The following is a 27189-nucleotide window of genomic DNA, read 5'->3' as shown; positions in this document are numbered from 1 at the left end:
CTGTGTGCAGTTGAAATCCTACATCGCACAACGTTTCATTACTTATTGTGAATACCCTGTAGCTCCGATCACGATCGCGCGACTTTTCCTTGCTTGTTGCATGTACACAATGCTGATCATCAATTACACATTTTACATGATCGCACGACTTTTCCTTGCTTATTGCATGTACACAACTCTGATCATCAGTTACACATTTTATCTCTAACTCACAGTTGCTATTACATTGCTTGAGTGTGTGGAACTGTCCCTTTAAGTGTGGTAGGTTACGGCCTCCTTTAAGAGAGCCTTGCTTTCGTTACCCTAATCCTCTTCTCCTTTTTGGTGGCACGTGTTGCTCCATCAGCGCTGCACCTCGTGGTCTGACCGGCGCCATCTTTTTCTTCAACGCATCACTTCGTGGTTCGGGTGCCGTCTTTCCTCCATCCACGATGTCGACTGCAGTGATCCTCTTCTCCTCGGGTTCTGCCTCCAAAACTGGGAAGTCGCCTCTTGATCCGATTTTCTTTCTCCGGAGTCCTGCCTTCGGAGCCTGGAAGGTGCGCTCGGGTCGTCCCAGCTGGATCATCTCCACGCAGTCGGGCTGAGTGGTCTGTGCCTCAGGTGCTGTGCTGGTCTGCTCTATGGTACCGGATCCAACCTCAGGTGAGGGCTTGCTTTGCCTCTGAACGCAGAGGACGTCGATCGCTGGAGGGGTGAAGTCTTCCCACTTCCACTGGATCTTCTCCATCCACCTTCTTCCGAGTAGCGTTGGTCCATCACCTGCAACAATCCACAAAGGTAACTTGTGCACCGCGCTATCATGGAGTACCTTAACATCCGCACTACCAATGACTAGGATAAGTTCATCGGTGTAGGTGCTCAGCTTTGTCTGAACCGGGACTAACTTGGGTCGTTCAGCTTAATTGTCCCATAGCCTCTCAAAGGCTACTTGATTCATTACTGACTGGCTCCCCCCCGTGTCCACTTCCATGAAGACTGGAATGCCATCTATCTCGACTTCCATCCTCAATGGGGAACACTTGGTGGTGCAGGTAAACATGCTGTATACCTCGTCGTGGGGCTGAGCTGTCTCTCTGCCTATCGTTTCATAATCCGTGCTGGATTCATGGCCATCTGCAGACTCTTCATCGACACAGTCATATTTCTCTTACACATTAGCTGGAGGTGGCCCTTTGTGCTGCAGCCTTTGCATACATAGTCTTTAAAATGGCACTGGTGAGCCCTGTGATTCCCTCCACACCGCCAGCATAGAGACACTCGATTAGCCCCCCTCGGTGGACTCTGAGTTAAGCGACTCGGGGGCCTGTTCTCTCTTCCCTGAGAAGGTTCGTGTTCTACAGTCCAGCCTCTAAAAGGCCCCACTCTGTGCACAGTACCTGCCGGGTTTGAGTCCTGAGGGTGAGTCATCTGCCTAGAGCCGCAGGTCGAGGTCATGAATGCTTGGCTCACAGAGATTCTGCAATGTGACTGTGGTATCCGCCGACAATAGCTTATGAAGAAGGCCCCTCATGGCCGATTTCAATGACAAAAATGTCCCGCAGCGCTTCGGTGAGGTGGTTGCCAAAATCACACTGTGCTGCCAGCCTCCTGCGGTCTGCAGCATATTTCACAATTTCGTGACCTTGGGGCTGTCGGTGGGTGTAGAACCGATGTCTGGCTGTGAGGATGCTCTCCTTGGGCTTGAGTTGCTCATGGATCAGTATTACGAGCTCCCCGTATGTCTTGGTTGCTATCTTCGCTGGTGCCAGCAAGTCCCTGACGAGGCCATAGACGGTGGGCCCACAACTGGTTAGCAGGTTTGCTCTGCTCTTGCCAACCAGTGTGGCTGAGTTGTCTCCTGCCAGGTCGTTTGCTGTGAAGAAATGGTCGAGCCTCTCCACAAAGCCGTCCCAATCATCACCATCGGCGAACTGCTGCAACGTACCAAGGGCAGCCATTTTCGCGTGAAAGTCCATAATCTCGTCACCAATTGTTCTGTCCTTGGATGCTCTGATAATGACTCCACGAGGCAATGTGTTGTACTTGAACTGTAATGACCTTAATCCTTTATTGATAACTCCAGAGTGAGGATCACATCTGGTGGCCTGCCTTTTATACTAGGCCAGGTACACCTGTACAGGTAACCTACAAGTCTCCCACTGCTGTGCCCTCTGGTGGCACACCTTGTGATAGTACCAACAGTAGCCATGTAGGATACATGACAGGCCCTCCCCCCATCCTCCTCCGGAACCTGATTCTCTTTGGACCCCCATCCCCAATTTTCTTCCAACCTCCAACTCCTCAATCTCCTGGCCCCCGATGCTCTTTGTTCCCCCAGATCTTCTCCCAGCCCCCAATCCTCTTTGGTACCCCTCTGATCTTCGGACAGTCCCCGACCCTCGATTCTCTCCCGGCACAACCCCCACACGATCCCTCCCTTCTCTAGTGCCGCAGGCCTACCTGTGCAGAGTCAGCCAACATCTCGATCTGGCTGGCTGCGGGTGGGAAAAAGAGGCTTCCCATTTAAATCAGGCCTGGCCGTTAAAGTCGGCAGGGCCTGTGGGAAACCCGTTCTTCCCTATTAAATTTCGGCCCCTAATGTGTGGTGAAATGAGGTTAAAACTGAGATGAGGAGGAATTTGTTCTCTCAGAGGGTTGTAAATCTACGGAATTCTCTGCCCCAGAGAACAGTGGAGGCTGGGTCATTGAATATATTTAAGGCGGAGATAGGCAGATTTTTGAGCGATAAGCGAATAAAGGGTTATGGGGAGCGCGCAGGGAAGGGGAGCTGAACCCATGATCAGATCAGCCATGATCTTATTGAATGACGGAGCAGGCTTGAAGGGCTAAATGGGCTACTCCTGCTCCTATTTCTTATGTTCTTATGAAACATTCCTAATGAAAATCTGATTTTATAGTCATATGAGAACCTACAACCTGTACTAAATTGGAAATGAATCATAGGCTGCTATCATCGACAATAATGGACAAACCATCAACACCATGCAGTAACGTGTTATGATTAAACACAACTGCTTCTTATCAAGGATTTTGCAAATAATGTTTAAGGAGGTTTGTCTCTTTAATGCTACAACGTCTAATTGCAGTAAATATGGACATCTTAATGTCATTAGAGATTGGCAGATGCTTGTAAACTCCTGGCTCCATGTCAGAAGAAGCAAATGTAATATGACTGGCTTTCTGTTCCTTTTATATTTCTGACATTTGCATTTAAATCATTTACACACACACACACATATGTATATATTTATATATATAGAGAGAGAGATGGACACAGATATAAAGGTAAATCTATTGATGGAAGGATTATTGTTTAGTCTCTGCCACATATATTTACTAAGCATTACAAAAGATTAATCAAAAATTTAAATCACTTAAATAACTTAGTTTTTGTTTTCTTCATGTTTATAATTTGCTTGTTAACTACAAATTCATTGTAGTACATGTTACCATAAGATTATTGCTGAATAAAAATAATAAATAAAAACCTCATATAATGAGTTTCTGATGTTTTAATTAAATGTGTTGCCCCATCAATATTCATGTTAATGTTCTGTTCTCTGAAATTATAGTTAGACATGCTAGAAAACAATATCAAATCCCCTGTCACTGATACAGCAAACAAAGCTATAATTATGTGGTGTACATAACTTCTACAATAAATAGAGAAATAACAAACATTAAGCCTCTATGGTATGGATAATTTGTTCCCGAATTTGGAAGTTAATGTCTGGAGTGGAACCAGAAGATAACTTTTAAGATAATCTTTCCAGGCAATTTAAAAATATTTTTCTCGTCACTTACCATAAAATCAGATTTGCCCGAGTCATGGGTCTTAGAATAATGAAATAAGAACTGTACAAAAAATGGAGAAATATTTTACTACAACGTACAGCACTTACTTAAGACTCCTCATATATTCTCACTGTGTTTCATAATCTGCAAAATATACTGCTTACCCTTTTGGTTTGGCTCTTGTCTTTTGAATCCTGTAAACAGATTGTCCAGTATTAATGTTGGATCTCTAAATATCCACCATAGTGAGCAAAACAGTACAAACTGATACAAAATATCCAATTAGAGAACATTCTTCCAATCATTATAAGTGCAAAGCTCTGAGAAATTAAAAGTGGCAGCACAAATTTGGCCAATTTTTGTACTTATAAGGGATTTCATTACTGAAAATGGAATTTTTTTCCACTCCCTCACCATATAAAGATCTCGAAACAATGTAAAGCAGCTCCAAAAATGTGACTTAAACCAATCCTCAGAAAAGCACCATTATTACACAAATGTCTTGATTGCTCATACCAGCATCCTTAAGGTCCATTGTGAGATTGCCACAGTGTACCAAATCATGGACAGTTTTGTGCTGTGGGCAAAACACACACGAGACTAGGAACCACCTAAGCTTGTTGCACATAGGGTGCTGCCAACTGTAGAGGAGAGATTTTCATCCAATCAGCCTAGCTAGATTTATACCCTGACCTAAAGGCGAAAGGCCAGTACGCTAACCAACTGTACCATCCAATCGGAAAACAATTATATTTTATTGGTCAGCTATAAAATGCGAAGAACCATGGAATCAGAGAACTGGGATGAGATCTTTGGGGTAATGTGCTAAGTTTGTGCTGTCGGTGGGGCATCCCACCTGCCTGCTGCACATATAGGGAAGCGGTAGCAGCATTGCAATCGATTTTCCATCCATTAATGTAAGGGATATCAAGAGCAGCAGGCCAGCAATTTCCTGATGTGTGAACACAGTGACGCTCCCCACCTGTAACTCTAACACAGAAAACTTTTATCTCTGTAATTGAATATAATAGTAAACAATTATGAAAAACTTTTTTTGTTCACTAAAAACAATGATCAGAAAAAATATTTTATCTGTATCACTGGGAAATTGGAGCTGTTTGTGAAGGCCGTTTAGGCCGGTTTGGAAGAAAAAATGGTGGCCACCTTGAATCCACCCACTTCCACGGTTTCCCACAATGACTGCCATTTTGGGCAGGTCGGCAGCACTGCCATTGACTGCACTCGCTATAGAAATGGAAAGGCAGATCATGACGTCAATGAGTGTGCAACAACAAAAACAACAACTTATATTTATATAGCACTTTCAATGTGGTGAAATGTCTTAAGGCGCTTCACAAAAGTGCTATAAGACAAAATAAATTGACATCGAGCCACATAAGAGAAAATTAGGGCAGTTGACCAAAAGCTTGGTCAAAGAGGTAGGTTTTAAGGAGTGTCTTAAAGGAGGGACGAGAAGTATAGAGGCAGACAGGTTTAGGGAGAGAATTCCAGAGCTTACGGCCTAGGCAACTGAAGGCACGACCACCAATGGCTGAGCGATAAAAATCAGGGATTATCAAGAGAGCAAAGTTAAAGGAGCACAGACATCTCAGGGGTCTCTGGAGGAGATTACAGAGATAGGGAGGGACGAGGCCATGAAGGGATTTGAAAACAAGGTTGAGACTTGTGAAATCAAGGTGTTGCTTAACCGGGTGCCAATGTAGGTCAGCGAGCACGGGGGTAATGGGTGAATGGGATTTGGTGTGAATTAGAACACAGGCAGCCGGGTTTTGGATGACCTCAAGCTTACATAGGGTAGAACCAACCAGGCACACAACACAAAAGCAAAATACTGCGGATGCTGGAATCTGAAAGAAAAACAGAAAATGCTGGAAATCTCAGTGGGTCAGGCAGCATCTGTGAAGAGAAAAACAGTTAACATTTCAGGTTGATGACGCTTCATCAGAACTGGCGAATGTTCGAAAAGAACAGATTCTTAAGGAACACTGAAAGAGGGAGGGGAAGAAAGAATAAAAAGGAAGGTCTGTGATAGGGTGGAAGACAGGAGAGATTAGAGAGACAAAAGGGATGATGGGCCGACTTGAAATGGTAATGGCAGAAGTTAGAAAAAGGTTAGTATAGATCGTGTGTGAATGGCGGAATAATTAGCAGCTGCTATTGGAGACAGAGAGAAAAAAATTACTTAAGATCGGGGCGGGGGGCGGGGGTGGGGGGGGGGGGGGCGGCGGGAGGGGGGGTTGCGAGGGAGCCAAATATGGACAAGGATTATGGTCTGAAATTGTTGAAGTCGATATTGAGTCCCGAAGGTCGTAAAGTGCCTAAACGAAAGATGAGGCACTATTCCTCGAGCTTGCACTGAGCTTTATTGGAACAGTGTAGGAGGCTGAGGATGGAGATGTCAAAGCGGGAGTGGAGCAGGGAACCAGCCAGGAGTGTGTTGGAATAGTCAGGTCTAGAGGTAACAACAGCAAGGATGAGCGTTTCAGCAGCTGATAGAAACATAAAAATCTACAGCGCAGAAGGAGGCCATTTCGGCCCATCATGTCCGCGCCGACCGACAAAGAGCTACACGGCCCTCGGTCAGCAGCCCTGAAGGTTACATATAAACCTATGAACAATGAATAATGGCGGAAAGGTAAAGAGCACCCGGCCCAACCAGTCCGCCCTACACAACTGCGATATCACATGCATCACAACGTTTAACAGTCTACCCCAACCGGAGCCATACGATCACCTGGGAGAGGGAAAAAAACAGATAAAAACCCAGCTCAATTGGGGAAAATAAAATCTGGGAAAATTCCTCTCTGACCCATCCAGGAGATCACTCTGGCCATATTCGATTCCTTGAAATATTTACCATCGTATCTGCGCCAGACAACAAGACGTTATCCAGTCTAATCCCACTTACCAGCTCTAGGTCATTAAACCTGCAGGTTATAACACTTCAAGTGCCCATCCAAGCACCTTTTAAATGTGGTGAGGGTTTCTTCCGCTACCACCCTTCTAGGCAGTGAGTTCTAGACCCCCACAACCCTCTGTGTGAAGAAGCTTCCCTTCAAATCACCTCTAAACCTTCCATCAACCACTTTAAAAATATGCCCCCTCATAATTGACCCCTCCACCAAGGTAAATAGGCCCTTGCTATCCACTATATCCAGGCCCCTCAAAATCTTATACACCTCAATGCGGTCTCCTCTCAGTCTCTTCTGTTCCAATGAGAACAAACCCAGTCTATCCAATCTGTCCTCATAGCTAAGATTCTCCATTCCAGGCAGCATCCTCGTAAATCTCTTCTGCACCCTCTCCAGTGCAATCACGTCCTTCTTTTAATACAGCGACCAGAACTGCACGCAGTATTCCAGCTGTGGCCTAACCAGAGTATTATTCAATTTAAGCATAACCTCCCTGCTCTTGTATTCTATGCTTCAGCCAATAAAGGCAAGCATTCCATATGCCTTCTTAACCACCTTATCCAACTGGCCTGCTACTTTCAGGGATCTGTGGACAAGCACTCCAAGGTCTCTTTGTTCATCTACTAAGTGGCCTACCATTTAGTGTGTGTACCCTTTCCATATTAGCCCTCCCCAAGTGCGTTATCTCACACTTCTCCGAATTAGGTTCCAATTGCCACTGTTCTGACCACCTGACCTGTAAGAAGAACCTAAGAACATAAGAAATAGGAGCAGGAGTAGGCCACCTGGCCCCTCGAGCCTGCTCCGCCATTTAATAAGATCATGGCTGATCTGATCATGGACTCAGCTCCACTTCTCTGCCCGCTCCCCATAACTCTTTATTCTCTTATCGCTCAAAAATCTGTCTATCTCCGCCTAAAATATATTATATGACCCACCCTCCATAGCTCTCTGCAGCAGAGAATTCAAGTAATTTACAACCCTCTCAGAGAAGAAATTGCTCCTCATCTCAGTTTTAAATGGGTGGCCCCTTATTCTGAGACTATTTCCCCCAGATTAGGTTTCTCCTATGAGTGGAAATATCCTCCCTGCATCCACCTTGTCGAGCCCCCTCATTATCTTACATGTTTCGGTAAGATCACCTCTCATTCTTCTGAACTCCAATGTGTATAGGCCCAACCTACTCAACCTATCTTCATAAGTCAACCCCCTTAGCTCCGGAATCATCCTAGTGAACCTTCTCTGAACAGCCTCCAATGCAAGTATATCCTTCCTTAAATACAGAGACCAAAACTGTACGCAGCACTCTAGGTGTGGCCTCACCAATACCCTGTACAGTTGTAGCAGGACTTTTCTGCTTTTATACTCTACCCCCCTTGCAATAAATGCCAAAATTCCATTTGCCTTCCTGATTACTTGCTGTAGCTGCATACTAACTTTTTGAGTTTCATGCACAAGGACCCCCAGGTCCCTCCATACTGCAGCACTTTGCAATTTTTCTCCATTTAAATTATAATTTGCTTTTCTATTTTTTCTGCCAAAGTGGATAATCTCACATTTTCCGACATTATACTCCATCTGCCAAATTTTGGGCCACTCACTTAGCCTGTCTATACCCCTTTGCAGATTTTTTGTGTGTTCCTCACAATTTGCTTTCCCACCCATCTTTGTATCATCAGCAAATTTGGCTACATTACACTCGATCCCTTCAGCCAAGTCATTAATATAGATTGTAAATAGTTGAGACCCAGCATCGATCCCTGCGGCACCCCGCGAGTCACTGTTTGCCAACCGGAAAATGACCCATTTATCACGACTCTCTGTTTTCTGTTAGTTAGCCAATCCTCTATCCAGGCTAATATATTACCCCAATCCTGTGAACTTTTATTTTGTGCCATAACCTTTTATGTGGCACCTTATCGAATGTCTTCTGGAAATCCAAATACACCACATCCACTGGTTCCACTTTATCCACCTCAAAGTCTTCAAAAATCCTCAAAGAACTCCAGCAAATTTGTCAAACAGTAGATTGATATCCTCCTGCAGTCCATGACTTTCCTCTTCATTATCAACCATGCAGCCAATTTTAGTGTCATCTTCAAACTTCTTAATCATACTCCCTACATTCAAATCTAGATCATTGATGTACACCACAAAAAGCAAGGGACCCAGTACTGAGCTCTGTGGAACCTCACTGGAAACATCCTTCCAGTCACAAAAACATCCATCAACCATTACCCTTTGCTTCCTACCTCTAAGCCAATTTTGGATCCAACTTGCCACTTTGCCCTGGATCCCATGGCTTTTACCTTCGTGACGAGTCTACCATGTGGGGCCTTTTCAAAAGCTTTGCTAAAATCCATATACACTACATCGTATGCACTACCCTCATCGACCCTCCTGGTTACCTCCTCAAAAAATTCAATCAGCTTAATCAAACACGATCTTCCCTGAACAAATCTGTGCTGACTGTCCCTGATTAATCCTTGCCTTTCTAAATGTAGATTTATCCTGTTCTTCAGGATTTTTTCCAATAACTTTCTCACCACTGAGGTTAGGTTAACGGGCCTGTAATTACTCAGCCTATCCCTTTCTCCCTTCCTAACAAGGGTACCACATTAGCAGTCCTCCAGTCGTCCGGCACCATGCCTAAATCCAAAGAGGACTGGAAAATAATGGTCAAGGCCTCTGCTATTTCCTCTTTTGCTTCGCTCAACAGCCTGGGATGCATTTCATCCAGGTCTGGGGACTTATTCACTTTCGAAGCTGTTAAACCCCTTAATATCTCCTCTCTCAGTATGTTTATTTCATCCATAATTTCACACCCCTCCGCAATAGCAGTATCTGCTTTGCCCCTTTCCTTTGTGAAAACAGATGCAAAGTATTCATTGAGAACTAAAGGAACATCTTCCGCCTCCACACAGAGATTACTCTCATGGTCTGTGATAGGCCATACCCTTTCTTTAGTTATTCTCTTACTCTTAATATATTTATCGAACATCTTTTGGTTTCCCCTAAATTTAGTTGCCAAGAATTTTTCATGCTCTCTCTTAGCATTCCTAATATCCTTTTTAATTTTACCTCTGATCTTTCTATTTCCTCCAGAGAATCTACAGTATTTAGCCATTGGTATATGACATACACTTCCCTTTTTTACTTTATCGTCCCTTGTATGTCCCTGGACATCCAGGGGGCTCTAGAATTGTTATTCCCACCCTTTTTCTTTAAGGGCACATGTTTGACCTGAGCCCTCCGGATCTTCTCCTTGAATGCCTTCCACTGTTCCGATACTGATTTACCTACAAGTAGCTGTTTCCAGTCCACTATGGCCAAATCACTTTTTAACTTAGCAAAGTTAGCTTTTCCCCAATTTTGGACTTTTATTCCTGGTCTATCCTTGTCCTTATCCATAACTAACTTGAATCTGACTGAATTATGGTCACTGGCATCCAAGTGTTCTCCCACTGTTATCCCTTCCGCCTGCCCAGCTTCATTCCCTAAAACTAAATCCAGAACCGCCCCCTCCCATGTTGGGCTTGTTACATACTGACGAAAAAAATTCTCTTGAATGCATTTCAAGAATTCCACACCCCCTAAACCCTTCACAATATATTTGTCCCAATCAATATTAGGATAGTTGAAATCCCTTACTATTACTGTCCTATGGCTTTTGGACTTCACAGAAATTTGCCTACATATTTGCTCTTCTGTCTCCCTCCCACTGTTTGAGGGTCTATAATACACGCCCAGCAGCGTGATCGCCCCTGTTTTATTTTTCAATTCGACCCATATGGCCTCATTTGATGATCCCTCTAGCATATCATCGTTCCTCACAGCTGTAATAGTTTCTTTAATCAATACAGCGAACCCCACTCCCTTTTTACCCCCCTCTCTGTCTTGTCTAAAAATCGTGTAACCAGGAACATTGATCTACCAAACCTGCCCCTCTTTCAGCCATGTTTCTGTAATGGCTATAATGTCATACTCCCAAGTGTCTACCTGTACTCTCAGCTCATCCGCCTTATTCGCTATACTCCTTGCATGCAGCACAGGGAGACCTCTTTGATTACTACTTACTAACCCTTGTTTACTCTGTCTTACAGACTCACTTTCTATATCCTTGCTTTCCAATTTCAGCTTTACTTTCTTCCCTATTGAATTTGTTTTCCGATTTCCTCAGATGAACTGAGGCAGTGGCGGAAATGGGCAATGTTATGGAGGTGGAAATAGGCCGTCTTAGTTATGGTTCAGCTCATTTTGGGGTCAAATATGACACCAAGGTTGAGAATAGTCTGCTTCAGCCTCAAACAGATGCTAGGGTGATGGATATAGTCAATGGGTAGGGAACGAGGATCAAAGACAATGGCTTTGGTCTTGCCAATATTTAATTGGAGGAAATTTCTACTCATCCAGTAATGGATGTCGGACAAGCAGTCTGACAATTTAGAGACCATGGAGGGGTCGAGAGAAGTGATGGTGAGGTAGAGCTGGGTATCATCAGCGTACATGTGGAAAGTGATGCTGTGTTTTCAGATGATGTCACCAAGGAGCAGCATGTAGATGAGAAATAGGAAGGGGCCAAGATTAGATCCTTGGGGGACACCAGCGGTAATGATGCAGAAGCAGGAAAAGAAGCCACTTCAGATATTTCACTGGCTACTTTTAGATAGATAAGAATGGAACCAGGCGAGTGCAGTCTCACCCAGCTGGATGACGGTGAAGAGGCATTGGAGGATAATAGAGTGGTCAACCATGTCAAAGGCTACAGACAGTTCGAGGAGGATGAGCCGGGATAGTTTTCCTTTGTCACAGCACAAAGAATGTCATTTATGACTTTGATGAGAACCGTTCGGTATTGTGGCGGGGCGGAAACTTTATTGGACGAATTCAAACATGGAATTCCGGGAAAGAGGGGCTCAGACTTTGGAGGCGATAGCACATTCAAGGACTTTGGAAAGGAAAGGGAGATTGGAGATGGGGCATTAGTTTGCAAGGACGGAGGAGTCAAGGGTTGGTTTCTTCAGGAAAGGAGTGATAACAGCAGATTTGAAGGAGAGGGGGACAGTACCCGAGGAGAGAGAACAGTTAACAATGTCAGCTAACATGGGAGCCAGAAAAAGGTGATTAGCAATTTAATGGAAATAGAGTTGAGGGAGCAGGAAGTAGGTCCCATGGTCAAGGTGTGCGAGGAGAGGTCATGAGGGAATGAGGGGGGATCGGAGGGAAACTGGACAAAGATGCAAGGGCCAGGGCAGGGCGCAACCTCAGAGAAAGTTTTGCCCGGTGGGCTAGGAGAAGGAAGCCTGCTGGCCAGGACAAAACCCTCCCTGATGGCCCAGTGGACCAAACTAAATTAAATGCAGAGCTCGCAGCGGCCCTCCCCTTTAAGTGAAGGGGAGAGACATGGTGATGCGCCAGCGTGATGACTGACAGCGGCGGACACTGCGCCCACCCGCACTTCCACTCCCAGTTTGATGGGCACTCCGCCTCCGCCCCCACTTCCGCCCCCATTATGACCGACCCACCCCACTGGAAAAAAAGACAAAGAACTGAATTTCGCGCAAGAGGCCACCACATCCATTGCGGCGGTAAGTGCGCCGCGTTTCCAGCGGGGGTGAATTTCGGCCCCTCTGTCTCTCTACTACTCTCTAATGTCCGCGCAGTGCCATTTTCTGAGCTGGTGCCTGCAAGTGTCAGATTCAGTGACTGCCTCTTCTTCTACTTCACCCTCCTCCTCCATCAGTTCGGGGACCTGCTGTGCTGGTTTGACTTCTTGAGTATCTGGAAGGAGAAAGGCACAAGGGTTGGTTTGTAGTGAGGGCTGTGGGTAAAAGCAAGATAACAATGCATATATCTTGAGCAGCTTGTAAGTGAGAAGAGATTGTGGGTGAGGGGGAAGTGGGATGTGAGACTAAGGATTAAGAACATACCATCATCAGCAGCAATGCTTTCAACTTCTCTGCTCGTGTTATGTATTAATGCTCGGGGGTCACCAGACACCAGAGGGCGCCATGGTCAGAGGTCATCGGGCTGTACGCATGCGGCATGTGTACTTGGTCACCTGTATATAAGTTGGGTGTCTTTGTCACGCAGGCACTCTCGGGCTGGAATAAAGATGGATCAGGTTGCACCTGAGTGAGTTTACAGTATCCAGACTCTAGAGTCATTACAATTGGCGACGAGGTAATTTAAGAACCTTCGCATGCACAATGGGCACGGTTGGAATCCTGGAAAGATTCGTGGAGGGCGAGGATTGGGCGGATTTTGCTGACCGCCTGGATCAGTATTTTGTGGCCAACGGCATGGAGACAGAGGCCTACGCAGTTAAGCGCAGGGCAGTTCTCCTCACCGTTTGTGGTCCGAAAATTCACAGCCTCATGAAGAATCTTTTCTCGCCTGTTCGTCCAGCGGAAAAAGGGTACGAGGAATTGTGCACGTTGGTGGGTAACCATCTGAAACCACAAGAGGGGATCATCATATCACGCTACCATTTCTACATGCATGTTCGTGCTAAGGGGCAAGTCGTGTCTGGATTTGTCGCCGACCTGCGCTGTCTTGCTGAGTCGTGTAAGTTCGGGAACATGCTGGAAGACATGCTGCGTGATGTCTTCGTGATAGGCATCAGCCATGATGTGATCCTCAGGAAGCTGTTGGCTGCAGAGATGCTGGATTTGAAAAAGGCCATCGTGACTGCCCAGGCATGCATGATGACAGATGATAATTTGAGGCAGATATCATCAACGAGTCGGAGTTCCACGGCAAGTACTGTGAACAAGATGGCTTCATTTTTGGGCAGAGCTACTTACACGAAACCTGCCGCTGCTCAGAGCCCCCAACTGGTTCGATCCAGATTTCACCCTGTTGGCCTTGTGGGGGCAATCATTGGCCTCATCACTGTCGGTTTCGACAATACTCATGCAATGGATTTTCGAAAGTAGGGCATCTTCACGGGATGTATCCACAACGGAGCAAGCGTGGTGCAGCTCACCACATGGTTGATGAGGACCAGTTCAATGATGGCCCAGATACACAACCCAAGGAGGAAGTGAATGGACTGTATTCGTTCCTGAGCAAGAGCCAGCCGATTGTCGTTAATGTGAAGTTGAATGACGTGCCTGTATCAATGGAGCTGGACATGGGTGCGAGCCATTCAATAATGAGCCAAAGGACATTCGACAAGCTGTGGGACACTAAGGCTGCGAAACCGAAGCTGAGTCCAGTCAATGCCAGGTTACGTACTTACACAAAGGAACTCACTAAGGAGCTCGGCAGTGCAGCAATCGAGGTGTCATATGATGGTGTGGTTCATGAGCCACCATTATGGATCATCCCGGGTAATGGTCCAACGCTGTTCAGCAGGAATTGGCTTGAGAAAATCAAGCTGAACTGGAATGATGTCAAGATGTTGTCCTCGATGGATGATACTTGTGTGCTCAAGTATTGAAAAAGTTACCTTCTTTGTTTGAACCGGGCATTGGTAATTTTATGGGAACCAAGGTGCAGATTCACCTGGACTCCAATGCAAGGCCTGTCTATCACAAAGCTTGGTATGTTCAATACATGATGAGGGAGAAGGTTGAAATTGAGCTTGACAGACTCCAGCGTGAAGGGATCATATCACCGGTCGAGTTTAACGAGTGGGCTAGTCCCATTGTTCCTGTGTTGAAGAGTGATGGCATTGTCAGGATGTGTGGAGACTACAAGGTTACGATTAACCGATTTTCGAAACAGGATCAGTATCTGTTACCGAGGGCTGATGACCTGTTTGCCATGTTAGCTGGTAGAAAGTCATTCACAAAACTGGATCTGACGTCGGCCTATATGACCCAGGAGCTTGTTGACACTTCAAATAAATTCACCTGCATCAACACCCATAAAGAACTGTTTGTCTACAACAGGTGTCCTTTTGGGATTCGTTCGGCTGCAGCCATATTTCAGAGGAATATGGAGAGTTTATTGAAGTCTGTTCCTAGAACTGTCGTGTTTCAAAATAACATTCTGGTCGCTGGTCGTGACACTGCTGAATATCTGAAAAATCTTGAAGAAGTCCTACAGCGTCTGGACAAAGTGGGACTCAGGCTGAAAGGCTCGAAGTGTGTATTCATGGCACCTGACGTCGAATTCTTCAGGAGGAAGATTGCCGCTGATGGCATCAAGCCCACAGATTCGAAAACCAAGGCCATCAAAAATGCATCCAGGCCTCAGAATGTGATGGAGCCATGTTCGTTCCTTGAGCTACTCAACTACTTTGGTAATTTCTTACCCAGAAGATTGAGCACTTTACTAGAGCCACTGCATGTGTTACTAAGAAAAGGTGACAACTGGGTCTGGGGTGCATCTCAAGATAGAGCCTTTGAGAAAGCCAAGAATCTGATATGTTCAAACAAGTTGCTTGTTCATTATGATCCATGTAAGTGTCTTGTATTGGCCTGTGATGTTTCATCATATGGGGTTGGCTGTGTACTCCAACAAGCTAATGAGTCGGGTAAACTACAACGTGTTGCGTATGCTTTGAGAAGTTTGTCAAAGGCAGAAGAGCTTACAGCATGGTAGAAAAAGAAGCTTTGGCCTGTGTGTATGGGGTCAAAAAGATGTATCAGTACCTGTTTGGTCTTCGTTTTGAACTCGAAATGGCTCACAAGCCACTCATTTCATTGTTTGCGGAAAACAAAGGTATTAATACCAATGCATCATCCCGCATTCAAAGGATGGGCGCTGACATTGTCTGCCTATGATTACGTCATCCATACTGAGAATTGTACCGATGCACTGAATCGCCTGCCCTTACCCACAACTGAGATGGAGACGCCGCAACCTGCAGATCTACTGTTAGTAATGGATGCTTTTGAGAGTGAAAGAACCCCTGTCACTACCCAACAAGTTAGGATCTGGACCAGCCATGACCCTATTTTATCGGTTGTGAAACGGTGTGTACTCAGTGGTGATTGGTCTGCCATACCTATGGAGATGCATGAGGAGATCAAACCTTACAACCATCGCACGGATGAACTGTCCATTCAGTCAGACTGTTTACTGTGGGGTAATCGTGTAATCATGCCTAAGAAAGGTCGAGAAATATTTGTACGTGAACTTCATAGCACTCATCCTAGTATTGTCATGATGAAGTCCATTGCTAGGTCTCATGTGTGGTGGCCTGGAATTGACTCTGATCTGGAATCATGCATGCATCAGTGCAATACTTGCATGCAGCTACCAGCGGAATCTCCACTGAGTCTTTGGTCGTGACCATCGAAACCATGGTCGAGGATCCACATTGATTTTGCGGGCCCATTCCTAGGAAAGATGTTTTTTGTTGTAATAGATGCATATTCTAAGTGGATAGAGTGTGTTATTATGTCATCCAGCATGTCTACCATTGAGATCCTTCGTATCATAGACCGGTTAGCCTGACATCGGTAGTGGAGAAAATGTTGGAATCAATTATTAAAGATGTAATAGTAGCGCATTTGGAAAGCAGTGACAGGATCGGTCCAAGTCAGCATGAAATTATGAAATGGAAATCATGCTTGACAAATCTTCTAGAATTTTTTGAGGATGTAACTAATAGAGTGGACAAAGCAGAACCAGTGGATGTGGTGTATTTAGACTTTCAAAAGGCTTTTGACAAGGTCCCACACAAGAGATTAGTGTGCAAAATTAAAGCACATGGTATTGGGGGTAATGTATTGAAGTGGATAGAGAACTGGTTGGCAGATAGGAAGCAAAGAGTAGGAATAAACGGGTCCTTTTCAGAATGGCAGGCAATGACTAGTGGGGTACCGCAAGGTTCAGTGCTGGGACCCCAGCTATTTACAATATACATTAATGATTTAGATGAAGGAATTGAATGTAATATCTCCAAGTTTGCAGATGAAACTAAGCTAGGTGGCGGTGTGAACTGTGAGGGGGATGTTAAGAGGATGCAGGGTGACTTGGACAGGTTAGGTGAGTGGGCAGATGCAGTGTAATGTAGATAAATGTAAGGTTATCCACTTTGGGGGCAAAAACAGGAAGGCAGAATATTATCTGAATGGTGACAGATTAGGAAAAGGGGAGGTTCAATGAAACCTGGGTGTCATGGTACATCAGTCATTGAACATTAGCATGCAGGTACAGCAGGCGGTGAAGAAGGCAAATGGCATGTTGGCCTTCATAGCGAGAGGATTTGAGTATAGGAGCAGGGAGGTCTTACTGCAGTTGTACAGGGCCATGGTGAGGCCACAACTTGAATACTGTGTACAGTTTTGGTCTCCTAATCTGAGGAAGGACATTCTTGCTATTGAGGGAGTGCAGCGAAGGTTCACCAGATTGATTCCCGGGTTGGCAGGACTAACATATGAAGAAAGACTGGATTGGCCAGGCTTATATTCACTGGAATTTAGAAGAATGAGAGGGGATCTCATAAAAGCATAGAAAATTCTGACGGGATTGGACAGGTTAGATGCAGGAAGAATGTTCCCGATGTTGGGGAAGTCCAGAACCAGGGGTCACAGTCTAAGGATAAGGGGTAAGCCATTTAGGACCGAGATGACCAGTACAAACCGGACGGTCTGCACCTGGGCAGGACTGGAACCAATGTCCTAGGGGGAGTGTTTGCTAGTGCTGTTGGGGAGGATTTAAACTAATATGGCAGGGGGATGGGAACCAATGCAGGGAGACAGAGGGAAACAAAAAGGAGACAAAAGCAAAAGACAGAAAGGAGATGAGGAAAAGTGGAGGGCAGAGAAACCCAAGGCAAAAAACAAAAAGGGCCACTGTACAGCAAAATTCTAAAAGGACAAAGGGTGTTAATAAAACAAGCCTGAAGGCTTTGTGTCTGAATGCAAGGAGTATCCGCAATAAGGTGGATGAATTAACTGTGCAAATAGATGTTAACAAATATGATGTGATTGGGATTACGGAGACGTGGCTCCAGGATGATCAGGGCTGGGAACTCAACATTCAGGGGTATTCAACATTCAGGAAGGATAGAATAAAAGGAAAAGGAGGTGGGGTAGCATTGCTGGTTAAAGAGGAGATTAATGCAATAGTTAGGAAAGACATTAGCTTGGATGATGTGGAATCTATATGGGTAGAGCTGCAGAACACCAAAGGGCAAAAAACGTTAGTAGGAGTTGTGTACAGACCTCCAAACAGTAATAGGGATGTTGGGGAGGGCATCAAACAGGAAATTAGGGGTGCATGCAATAAAGGTGTAGCAGTTATAATGGGTGACTTTAATATGCACATAGATTGGGCTAGCCAAACTGGAAGCAATACGGTGGAGGAGGATTTCCTGGAGTGCATAAGGGATGGTTTTCTAGACCAATATGTTGAGGAACCAACTAGGGGGGAGGCCATCTTAGACTGGGTGTTGTGTAATGAGAGAGGATTAATTAGCAATCTCATTGTGCGAGGCCCCTTGGGGAAGAGTGACCATAATATGGTGGAATTCTGCATTAGGATGGAGAATGAAACAGTAATTTCAGAGACCATGGTCCAGAACTTAAAGAAGGGTAACTTTGAAGGTATGAGGCGTGAATTGGCTAGGATAGATTGGCGAATGATACTTAGGGGGTTGACTGTGGATGGGCAATGGCAGACATTTAGAGACCGCATGGATGAAGTACAACAATTGTACATTCCTGTCTGGCGTAAAAATAAAAAGGGGAAGGTGGCTCAACCGTGGCTATCAAGGGAAATCAGGGATAGTATTAAAGCCAAGGAAGTGGCATACAAATTGGCCAGAAATAGCAGCGAACCTGGGGACTGGGAGAAATTTAGAACTCAGCAGAGGAGGACAAAGGGTTTGATTAGGACAGGGAAAATGGAGTACGAGAAGAAGCTTGCAGGGAACATTAAGGCGGATTGCAAAAGTTTCTATAGGTATGTAAAGAGAAAAAGGTTGGTGAAGACAAACGTAGGTCCACTGCAGTCAGAATCAGGGGAAGTCATAACGGGGAACAAAGAAATGGCGGACCAATTGAACAAGTACTTTGGTTCGGTATTCACTAAGGAGGATACAAACAACCTTCCGGATATAAAAGGGGTCAGAGGGTCTAGTAAGGAGGGGGAACTGAGGGAAATCTTTATTAGTCGGGAAATTGTGTTGGGGAAATTGATGGGATTGAAGGCCGATAAATCCCCAGGGCCTGATGGATTGCATCCTAGAGTACTTAAGGAGGTGGCCTTGGAAATAGCGGATGCATTGACAGTCATTTTCCAACATTCCATTGACTCTGGATCAGTTCCTATGGAGTGGAGGGTAGCCAATGTAACCCCACTTTTTAAAAAAGGAGGGAGAGAGAAAACAGGGAATTATAGACCGGTCAGCCTGACCTCAGTAGTGGGTAAAATGATGGAATCAATTATTAAGGATGTCATAGCAGTGCATCTGGAAAATGGTGACATGATAGGTCCAAGTCAGCATGGATTTGTGAAAGGGAAATCATGCTTGACAAATCTTCTGGAATTTTTTGAGGATGTTTCCAGTAAAGTGGACAAAGGAGAACCAGTTGATGTGGTATATTTGGACTTTCAGAAGGCTTTCGACAAGGTCCCACACAAGAGATTAATGTGCAAAGTTAAAGCACATGGGATTGGGGGTAGTGTGCTGATGTGGATTGAGAACTGGTTGTCAGACAGGAAGCAAAGAGTAGGAGTAAACGGGTACTTTTCAGAATGGCAGGCAGTGACTAGTGGAGTGCCGCAAGGTTCTGTGCTGGGGCCCCAGCTGTTTACATTGTACATTAATGATTTAGACGAGGGGATTAAATGCAGTATCTCCAAATTTGCAGATGATACTAAGTTGGGTGGCAGTGTGAGCTGCGAGGAGGATGCTATTAGGCTGCAGAGTGACTTGGATAGGTTAGGTGAGTGGGCAAATGCATGGCAGATGAAGTATAATGTGGATAAATGTGAGGTTATCCACTTTGGTGGTAAAAACAGAGAGACAGACTATTATCTGAATGGTGACAGATTAGGAAAAGGGAAGGTGCAACGAGACCTGGGTGTCATGGTACATCAGTCATTGAAGGTTGGCATGCAGGTACAGCAGGCGGTTAAGAAAGCAAATGGCATGTTGGCCTTCATAGCGAGGGGATTTGAATACAGGGGCAGGGAGGTGTTGCTACAGTTGTACAGGGCCTTGGTGAGGCCACACCTGGAGTATTGTGTACAGTTTTGGTCTCCTAACTTGAGGAAGGACATTCTTGCTATTGAGGGAGTGCAGCGAAGGTTCACCAGACTGATTCCCGGGATGGCGGGACTGACCTATCAAGAAAGATTGGATCAACTGGGCTTGTATTCACTGGAGTTCAGAAGAATGAGAGGGGATCTCATAGAAACGTTTAAAATTCTGATGGGTTTAGACAGGTTAGATGCAGAAAGAATGTTCCCAATGTTGGGGAAGTCCAGAACCAGGGGTCACAGTCTGAGGATAAGGGGTAAGCCATTTAGGACTGAGATGAGGAGAAACTTCTTCACCCAGAGAGTGGTGAACCTGTGGAATTCTCTACCACAGAAAGTAGTTGAGGCCAATTCACTAAATATATTCAAAAGGGAGTTAGATGAAGTCCTTACTACTCGGGGGATCAAGGGTTATGGCGAGAAAGCAGGAAGGGGGTACTGAAGTTTCATGTTCAGCCATGAACTCATTGAATGGCGGTGCAGGCTAGAAGGGCTGAATGGCCTACTCCTGCACCTATTTTCTATGTTTCTATGTCTATGAGGAGAAACTTATTCACTCAGAGAATTGTGAACCTGTGGAATTCTCTTCCACAGAAAGTTGTTGAGGCCAGTTCATTAGATATATTCAAAAGTGAGTTAGGTGTGGCCTTTACGGCTAAAGGGATCAAGGGATATGGAGAGAAAGCAGGAATGGGGTACTGAAGTTGCATGATCAGCCATTATCATATTGAATGATGGTGCAGGCTTGAAGAGCCGAATGGCCTACTCCTGCACCTATTTTCTATGTTTCTATGTTTCTATGTTTGCTACTCATGGTTTGCCTGACATTGTTGTGAGCGACAACGGATCTTGTTTCACAAGTCTTGAGTTCCAGGAGTTCATGAAACTCAAAGGCATCAAAATGTAAAATCAGCTCCATTCAAGCCTGCTTCTAATGGTCAAGCAGAGCATGCCATTCAAACGATCAGGCCAAATATGAAACGTGTAACTCAGGGCTCACTGTAGAAACAGTTGTCATGTACATTGCTCTGTTGCAGGTCAAGACCTCATACACTTACTGGGGTTCCTCCTGCTGAACTACTGATGAAGAGAAATCTCAAGACCAGGCTTTCTTTTGTTCATCCTGATTTCAATGATCATGTTGAAAGCAGACGTCAACGTCAGCAATGGTGTCATGATCGTGTTGCCGTATCACGTGACATCTCGGTCAACGATCCTGTTTATGTACTGAACTATTGTCAAGGTGTAAAGTGGATCACCGGCACTGTTACAGCCAAGGAGGGTAACGGAGTGTTTACTGTCATGCTCAAGAATGGGCAAACATGCAGGAAACACCTTGACCAAGTTAAACTGCGGCACACGGATGAACTGGAACCGAGTGAGGAAGATGCAATCAGTGACCAACCAATCATTGCTCACTCATCAGAGGACTCTGCTGACATTACTGACACTGAACCTTCAGTCTCTGATGTAATCATGACCACTCCCATCAGATCGCTACTCAGCCCTCAGTCTCAACGGACTCAGAACGCTCGCCCAGAGCCAAAGTTGAACTGAGACGATCAACTCGTGAGAGGAAAGCCCCAGACCATCTTAATTTGTAAAAGGACTGTTGTTAAAGATTTTAAAAGGGGGATGTTGTTATGTATTAATGCTTGGGGGTCACCAGACACCAGAGGGCGCCGCGGTCAGAGGTCATCAGGCTGTACGCATGTGCTTGGTCACCTGTATATAAGCTGGGTGTATTTGTCACGCAGGCACTCTCAGGCTGGAATAAAGATGGATCAGGTTACACCTGAGTGAGTTTACAATAACCAGACTCTTGAGTCATTACCGCTCGCCATGGACTCTGATACCTAACACCAGCACTGCTTCCTTCAGCTTTATCAGAGTCTACAGACGGTCTTCTCCTCCACCCGTCTGCTGCTGAATCATAGAAATTTACAGCATGGAAGGAGGCCATTTTGGCCCATCATATCTGCGCCAGCCGACAAAGAGCTATCCAGCCTAATCCCACTTTCCAGCTCTTGGTCCGTAGACCTTGTAGGTTACAGCACTTCACATGCCTATCCAAGCACTTTTTAAATGTGGCAAGGGTTTCTACCTCCACCACCTTTTCAGGCAGTGAGTTCCAGATCCCCACCATGCTCTGGGTGAATATATTTCCCCTCAAATCCCCTCTAAACCTCCTACTAATTACTTTAAATCTATGCCCCCTGGTTGTTGACCCCTCTGCTAAGGGAAATAGGTCTTTCTTATCCACTCTATCTAGACCCCTCATAATTTTATACAACTCAATAAGGTTTCCTCTCAGCCTGCTCTGTTCCAAAGAAAACAACCCCAACCTATCCAATCTTTCCTCATAGCTAAAATTCTCCAGTCCAGGCAACATCCTCGTAAATCTCCACTGTACCCTCTCTAGTGCTTTATTGGCCAGTAGACTGTACCCCTGTTCAGCACTAAGCCAATCAGCAGTCCGTTTACCACTGAGATCAGCGTTGCAATCATTATAATGAATTTTGCGTGCTTCCTGCACTACTTTGAACTGGTGCAGGCACATAGCGCTTCAATATCCCCGCGCCCGTTTTCGGGCCTTATCCAATTTCTAGGCCTTTGTCTTTAAATGGCATCAATGAGCTAAAGCCCTAAACTCAGCCTCTAAGTTGCACGACGCAATGTACTTCGTGTTTCATTTTGGGATTGGTCAATTCAGAATTCAATTCTTCGTAAGTAATGGCATTTCTGGAGAGAAAGAAGAAAGACTTGCATCTATATAGCGCCATTCAAGACCACTGGACATCCCAAAGCACTTTACAGCCAATGAAGTACTTTTTGAAGTGTAGTCACTGTTGTAATGCAGGAGAGATGTGAGAAGCAGCTCACATCATCTACTGTAGATTGTTCGAGATTTCCCTACATTGCATTATAGATTGACAAGAAATGGACTAAAAATTAATCTTTGTGATATTAGGGTACAAAGTCTTAATGCATTTGTATGACAATCCTCTGCTTTCTTAAATAGCTTAATGCCGCTGTTAAAATAGCAGAGGAATGTCATGTTTTGGGGTCTTTTACTCAAATATTTAATACAGGAGATTACAGTAGAAATCAGAACATATCTAATCCCCCTTATATATGGAAAATATTAAAACAACATGATGCTTCACTAATGCTTTTAGTAACAGAATGAAAAAAGCTTCTCAGGAGACCCCATACAAGGCAAAGCAGGAATTTCTAATTATGGTCAGGACCTAGTGTATCCAAGCTGTTCCTCCAGACTCCTGCCAGAGTAATGGTGGGAGCCTGGCAGAACGGCCAAGCGATTTCGGCCCCAGTATATTTACCAGTCACAGGCAGCACTATGGTAGATGGGCAAATTGCGTCAGTAAACAAATCGGTGGTACGATGGCCCACAGCCGGTAGGCTGCCCCGAGGCACTCATTTTTAGAAATTTATGGCCCTGTCCATTGTACTGGCTTATGCAAGGTAGGAATTTTAATAGTGCTGAAATTTGGTGGATTTTTGATAGATTTCCCCATGTTAATGCTCAGCTTGTGTAGAGGGCAAACACTACAACTGCAGATATGATTGATTAATTTTATTTTCTGTATTCTAGCATGACTATCTCTGGGATTTCCATTTGTGTAAGTTATCATCTGATTTTAGGTGTTACAGCAGCTTCAGAAGTTGATGTGATCAGTATCCAGGTAAAGAATGAAAGACTTTACCAGTCAATTAAGTGCTTTTGAAGTGTAGTCAGTGTTGAAATTTAGGAAATGTGGCAGCCAATTTGAACACATGATGTGATAGTAACCAGATAACCTGTTTTTTCAATAATGTTGATTTTTAGGGATAAATAGTGGCCAGTACACCAGGGAATGTTTTACGTCCACCTGAGAGGGCCCCAGTTTAACATCTCAACAGAAAGACAGCTCCTCCAACAGTACTGCACTCCCGCAGTACTTCCCTGGAGAATCAGCCTAGATTTTTGTGCTCAAAGCCTCTCGAACACGACCTTCCAACTCAGAGGCGAGGGTGCTACCAACTGAACCACAACTGACAACGAAGTCATGAATTGTAACTATGTGGATGATGAAACATTCCTCAGAGAATAAAACAGCACTCTCATCATAAAATAAAGTACACGCAGCTTGCTTCAATTTCATTAGATGATAGCAACATAAATTAATACACTGTTGTGGCTAAGAAGGTAACTTTAGGAAACATAATAATTCAGCAAGCATGATAAATGAGCTCATAGACGTTTCTCATTATTAATCTATTAGTGCACTGTAGAAAATAAAGAAAATTGCCTCATACTGGTTCTTGCCGTGCTTATGAGTGACCTAAATCATTGCTATGTACTCAGTTTTGACAGGCGTGAAAACAGTAACTGCCTCAGACTTGTAACTGCAACTCCTTTCACAGATCATATAAAATTTACCCTATAATGGACTCTACTCTAACTACTTGATCTTCTCAAGGAAAATTCTGTATAAATATTCCCTTGTCCCCAAAATATTAGTAAGCAAAATTCCAGAATATTTATCCATCCTTTCATTTCCACTATTTAACTCAAGCTGTTGCTATTTCCAAGTAAAGCGCATGCCAATCTCCAAGCACATACATGCACAATATTAATTTAAAAGTGTCATAAAAACAAATTAAAGTTTTAAAATTAATGCATGATCTTATTAGATCATATTGGATGTATTTATTGTTTATTTTTTTACTCGGAACTCCTACACGACAAGCGAGCCCCAGGTGGGTAGAGGAAACATTTCAAGGACACCCTCAAAACCTCCTTGATAAAGTGCAACATCCCCACCGACACCTGGCAGTCCCTGGTCAAAGACCGCCCTAAGTGGAGGAAGAGCATCCGGGAGGGCACTGAGCATCTTGAGTCTCATCGCCGAGTGCATGTAGAAAACAAACGTAGGCAGCGGAAGGAGCATATGACAAACCAGACTCCCCACCCACCCTTTCCTCCAATGACTGTCTCTTCCACCTGTGACAGACTGTAATTCCCATATTGGACTGTTCAGTCACCTGAGAACTCACTTTTGGAGTGGAAGCAAGTCTTCCTCGATTTTGAGGGACTGCCTATGCTATACTAGAAATGATGCAGTCATGAGTTAAAGGGAAACTTATATAAAAATTAAAATTGGCTGTATACAATGGGTGAAATATTTAACTTTTGAACATCCAATCTGGGCCCATAAAGTGGGCATTAGGTTTCCATTGCAACCTGTCGTGCATGATCTGGACAATTCTCACAATATCAGGAGATTGTCTAAGCCCTTTTTTGGCCAGAAATCTGCAGAAGAGATTAGTGAGGGAAAATCTGGACGTATGGTCCCACCATCCAGCAAGCATCTTCCATTTATTATTATCCTTTTGCTTGCTCATTGTTTTAAAATGCTCCCCACCTCAGGCTACGCTTGCAAAGCAGCTGTGTGGCGCACACAATGCCATGTAATCTTGCCTTTTGTTGAAAGCCTTGTCTTGGGAATGCATTGTAAATCTTGTTCCTTTTCTCTTCAGATAGTTTCTTTCCAAGATGAGACTGGACCAAATGGTGCCGCAGAACCTAACACATTGCAGTAGGTTGCATGAAGTAGTCCACCCTCCCCCAGCACTATCCTGGATTCTAGCACCTCATTAGAATGTAGGCAATGCCTGAAGAAAGTGTACTGGGTAAATCACAATTCACAAGTGAGGAGGAACAAGCAAAGGGCAGGCATGGTAATGAGGGAGGAAGGAGAAAAGTAGCCCTTGTGCTTCATTTTCCTCTCCTAACACCAGAAGGACACGCAGACGAAGAGAGCCTTAGGCGCTGCTCCAAGCCTCTTTTCAATCAGAAGATCGAAGAGGGGCCGCAACAAGGAAATGGAGTCCAGAAAACGGTATCTTCTCACCTGATCAACATTTCCTTTACAGGTACTGGGCACCATCCTTGGAATTGGAGGCCTGCCTGCTGCAATATTTGGGCAGCAACCAGAATGCCACAGCTGATGACCATCACCAGGTCTCAGTGATTCAAATCCCACTCTGTTTCCAACACTTCAGGTGCATTTCATCTGACTGGCACCTAGGTGCATGGGGAAAGAAAGTTGTCCGTTCTGTCTTTGAAAAATTGAAAGAAATTGAATTGCCCCATTGGAAGGCAATAATTAAGGATAATTGAATACAAACACATTTTCAAGGAGAAGGAACGCTGGAAAGGACATAATAACATAAGAATATAAGAAATAGGAGCAGGATTAAGTCATTTGGCCCCTCGAGCCTGCTCTTCCATTCAATAAGATCATGGCTGATCTGATCTTGGCCTGGACTCCACTTCCCTGCCCGCTACCCATAACCCTTTACTCCCTTATCATTCAAAAATCTGTCTATCTCCACCTTAAATATATTCAATGACCCAGCCTCCACAGCTCGCTGGGATAGAGAATTCCAAAGATTCACGACCCTCTGAGAGAAGAAATTCCTCCTCATTTTTGTTTTAAATGGGCGACCCCTTATTCTGAGACTATGCCCCCTAGTTCTGGATTCCCCCATGAGGGTAAACATCCTCTCTGCATCTACCCTGTTAAGTCCCCTCAGAATCTTATATGTTTCACAAAGATCACCTCTCATTCTTCTAAACTGCAATGAGTATAAGCAAGTATATCCTTCCTTAAATAAGGAGACCAAAACTGCACGCAGTACTCCAGGTGTGGTCTTACCAATACCCTGTACAATTGTAGCAGGACTTCCCTACTTTTATATTCCATTCCCCTTGCAATAAAGGCCAACATTCCATTGCTTTCCTGATTACTTGCTGTACCTGCATGCTAACTTTTTATGTTTCATGCACAAGGACCCCCAGATCCCTCTGTACTGCAGCATTTTGTAATCTCGCTCCATTTAAATAATAATTTGCTTTTTTATTTTTCCTACCAAAGTGGATAACCTCACATTTTCCCACATTATACTCCATCTGCCAATTTTTTACCCAGTCACTTAGCCTATCTATATCCCTTTGCAGATTCTTTGCGACCTCCTCACAACTTGGTTTCCCACCTATCTTTGTATCATCAGCAAATTTGGCTACATTGCACTTGGTCCCTTCATCCAAGTCATTACTATAGATTATAAATAGTTGAGGCCCCAGCACTGATCCCTATGGCACCTCACCAGTTATCATATAATGATAGAAATTTAAAGCACAGAAGGAGACCATTTGGCCCATCTTTGGGCTAGCTCTTTGAAAGAGCAGTTATGCTCAGTCCCACCCTCCCACTTTTTGTTC

The 27189-nt window shown here is 44.6% G+C and overlaps 1 protein-coding gene across 4 annotated transcripts in view; it reads right to left on the bottom strand.

Moving 5' to 3' along the window:
• Positions 1–27189, bottom strand: part of nmu (neuromedin U) — an 86078-nt gene that overhangs the window by 21561 nt on the left and 37328 nt on the right. For all 4 annotated transcript variants that reach the window (XM_070862880.1, XM_070862898.1, XM_070862905.1 and 1 more), the window contains exons 5-6: positions 3963–3992; positions 3808–3858 (exon numbers count right to left, since the gene is read on the bottom strand). In XM_070862880.1, the coding sequence (XP_070718981.1) occupies positions 3808–3858; positions 3963–3992 (81 nt within the window). The remainder of the gene's footprint in view (positions 1–3807; positions 3859–3962; positions 3993–27189) is intronic.

This window comes from Pristiophorus japonicus, chromosome 2 (genome assembly GCF_044704955.1).
Source record: "Pristiophorus japonicus isolate sPriJap1 chromosome 2, sPriJap1.hap1, whole genome shotgun sequence".
NCBI lineage: Eukaryota > Metazoa > Chordata > Chondrichthyes > Pristiophoridae > Pristiophorus > Pristiophorus japonicus.
The sequence above is the reverse complement of the archived record's forward strand: the minus strand, read 5'-3'. Positions and strand labels throughout refer to the sequence as shown.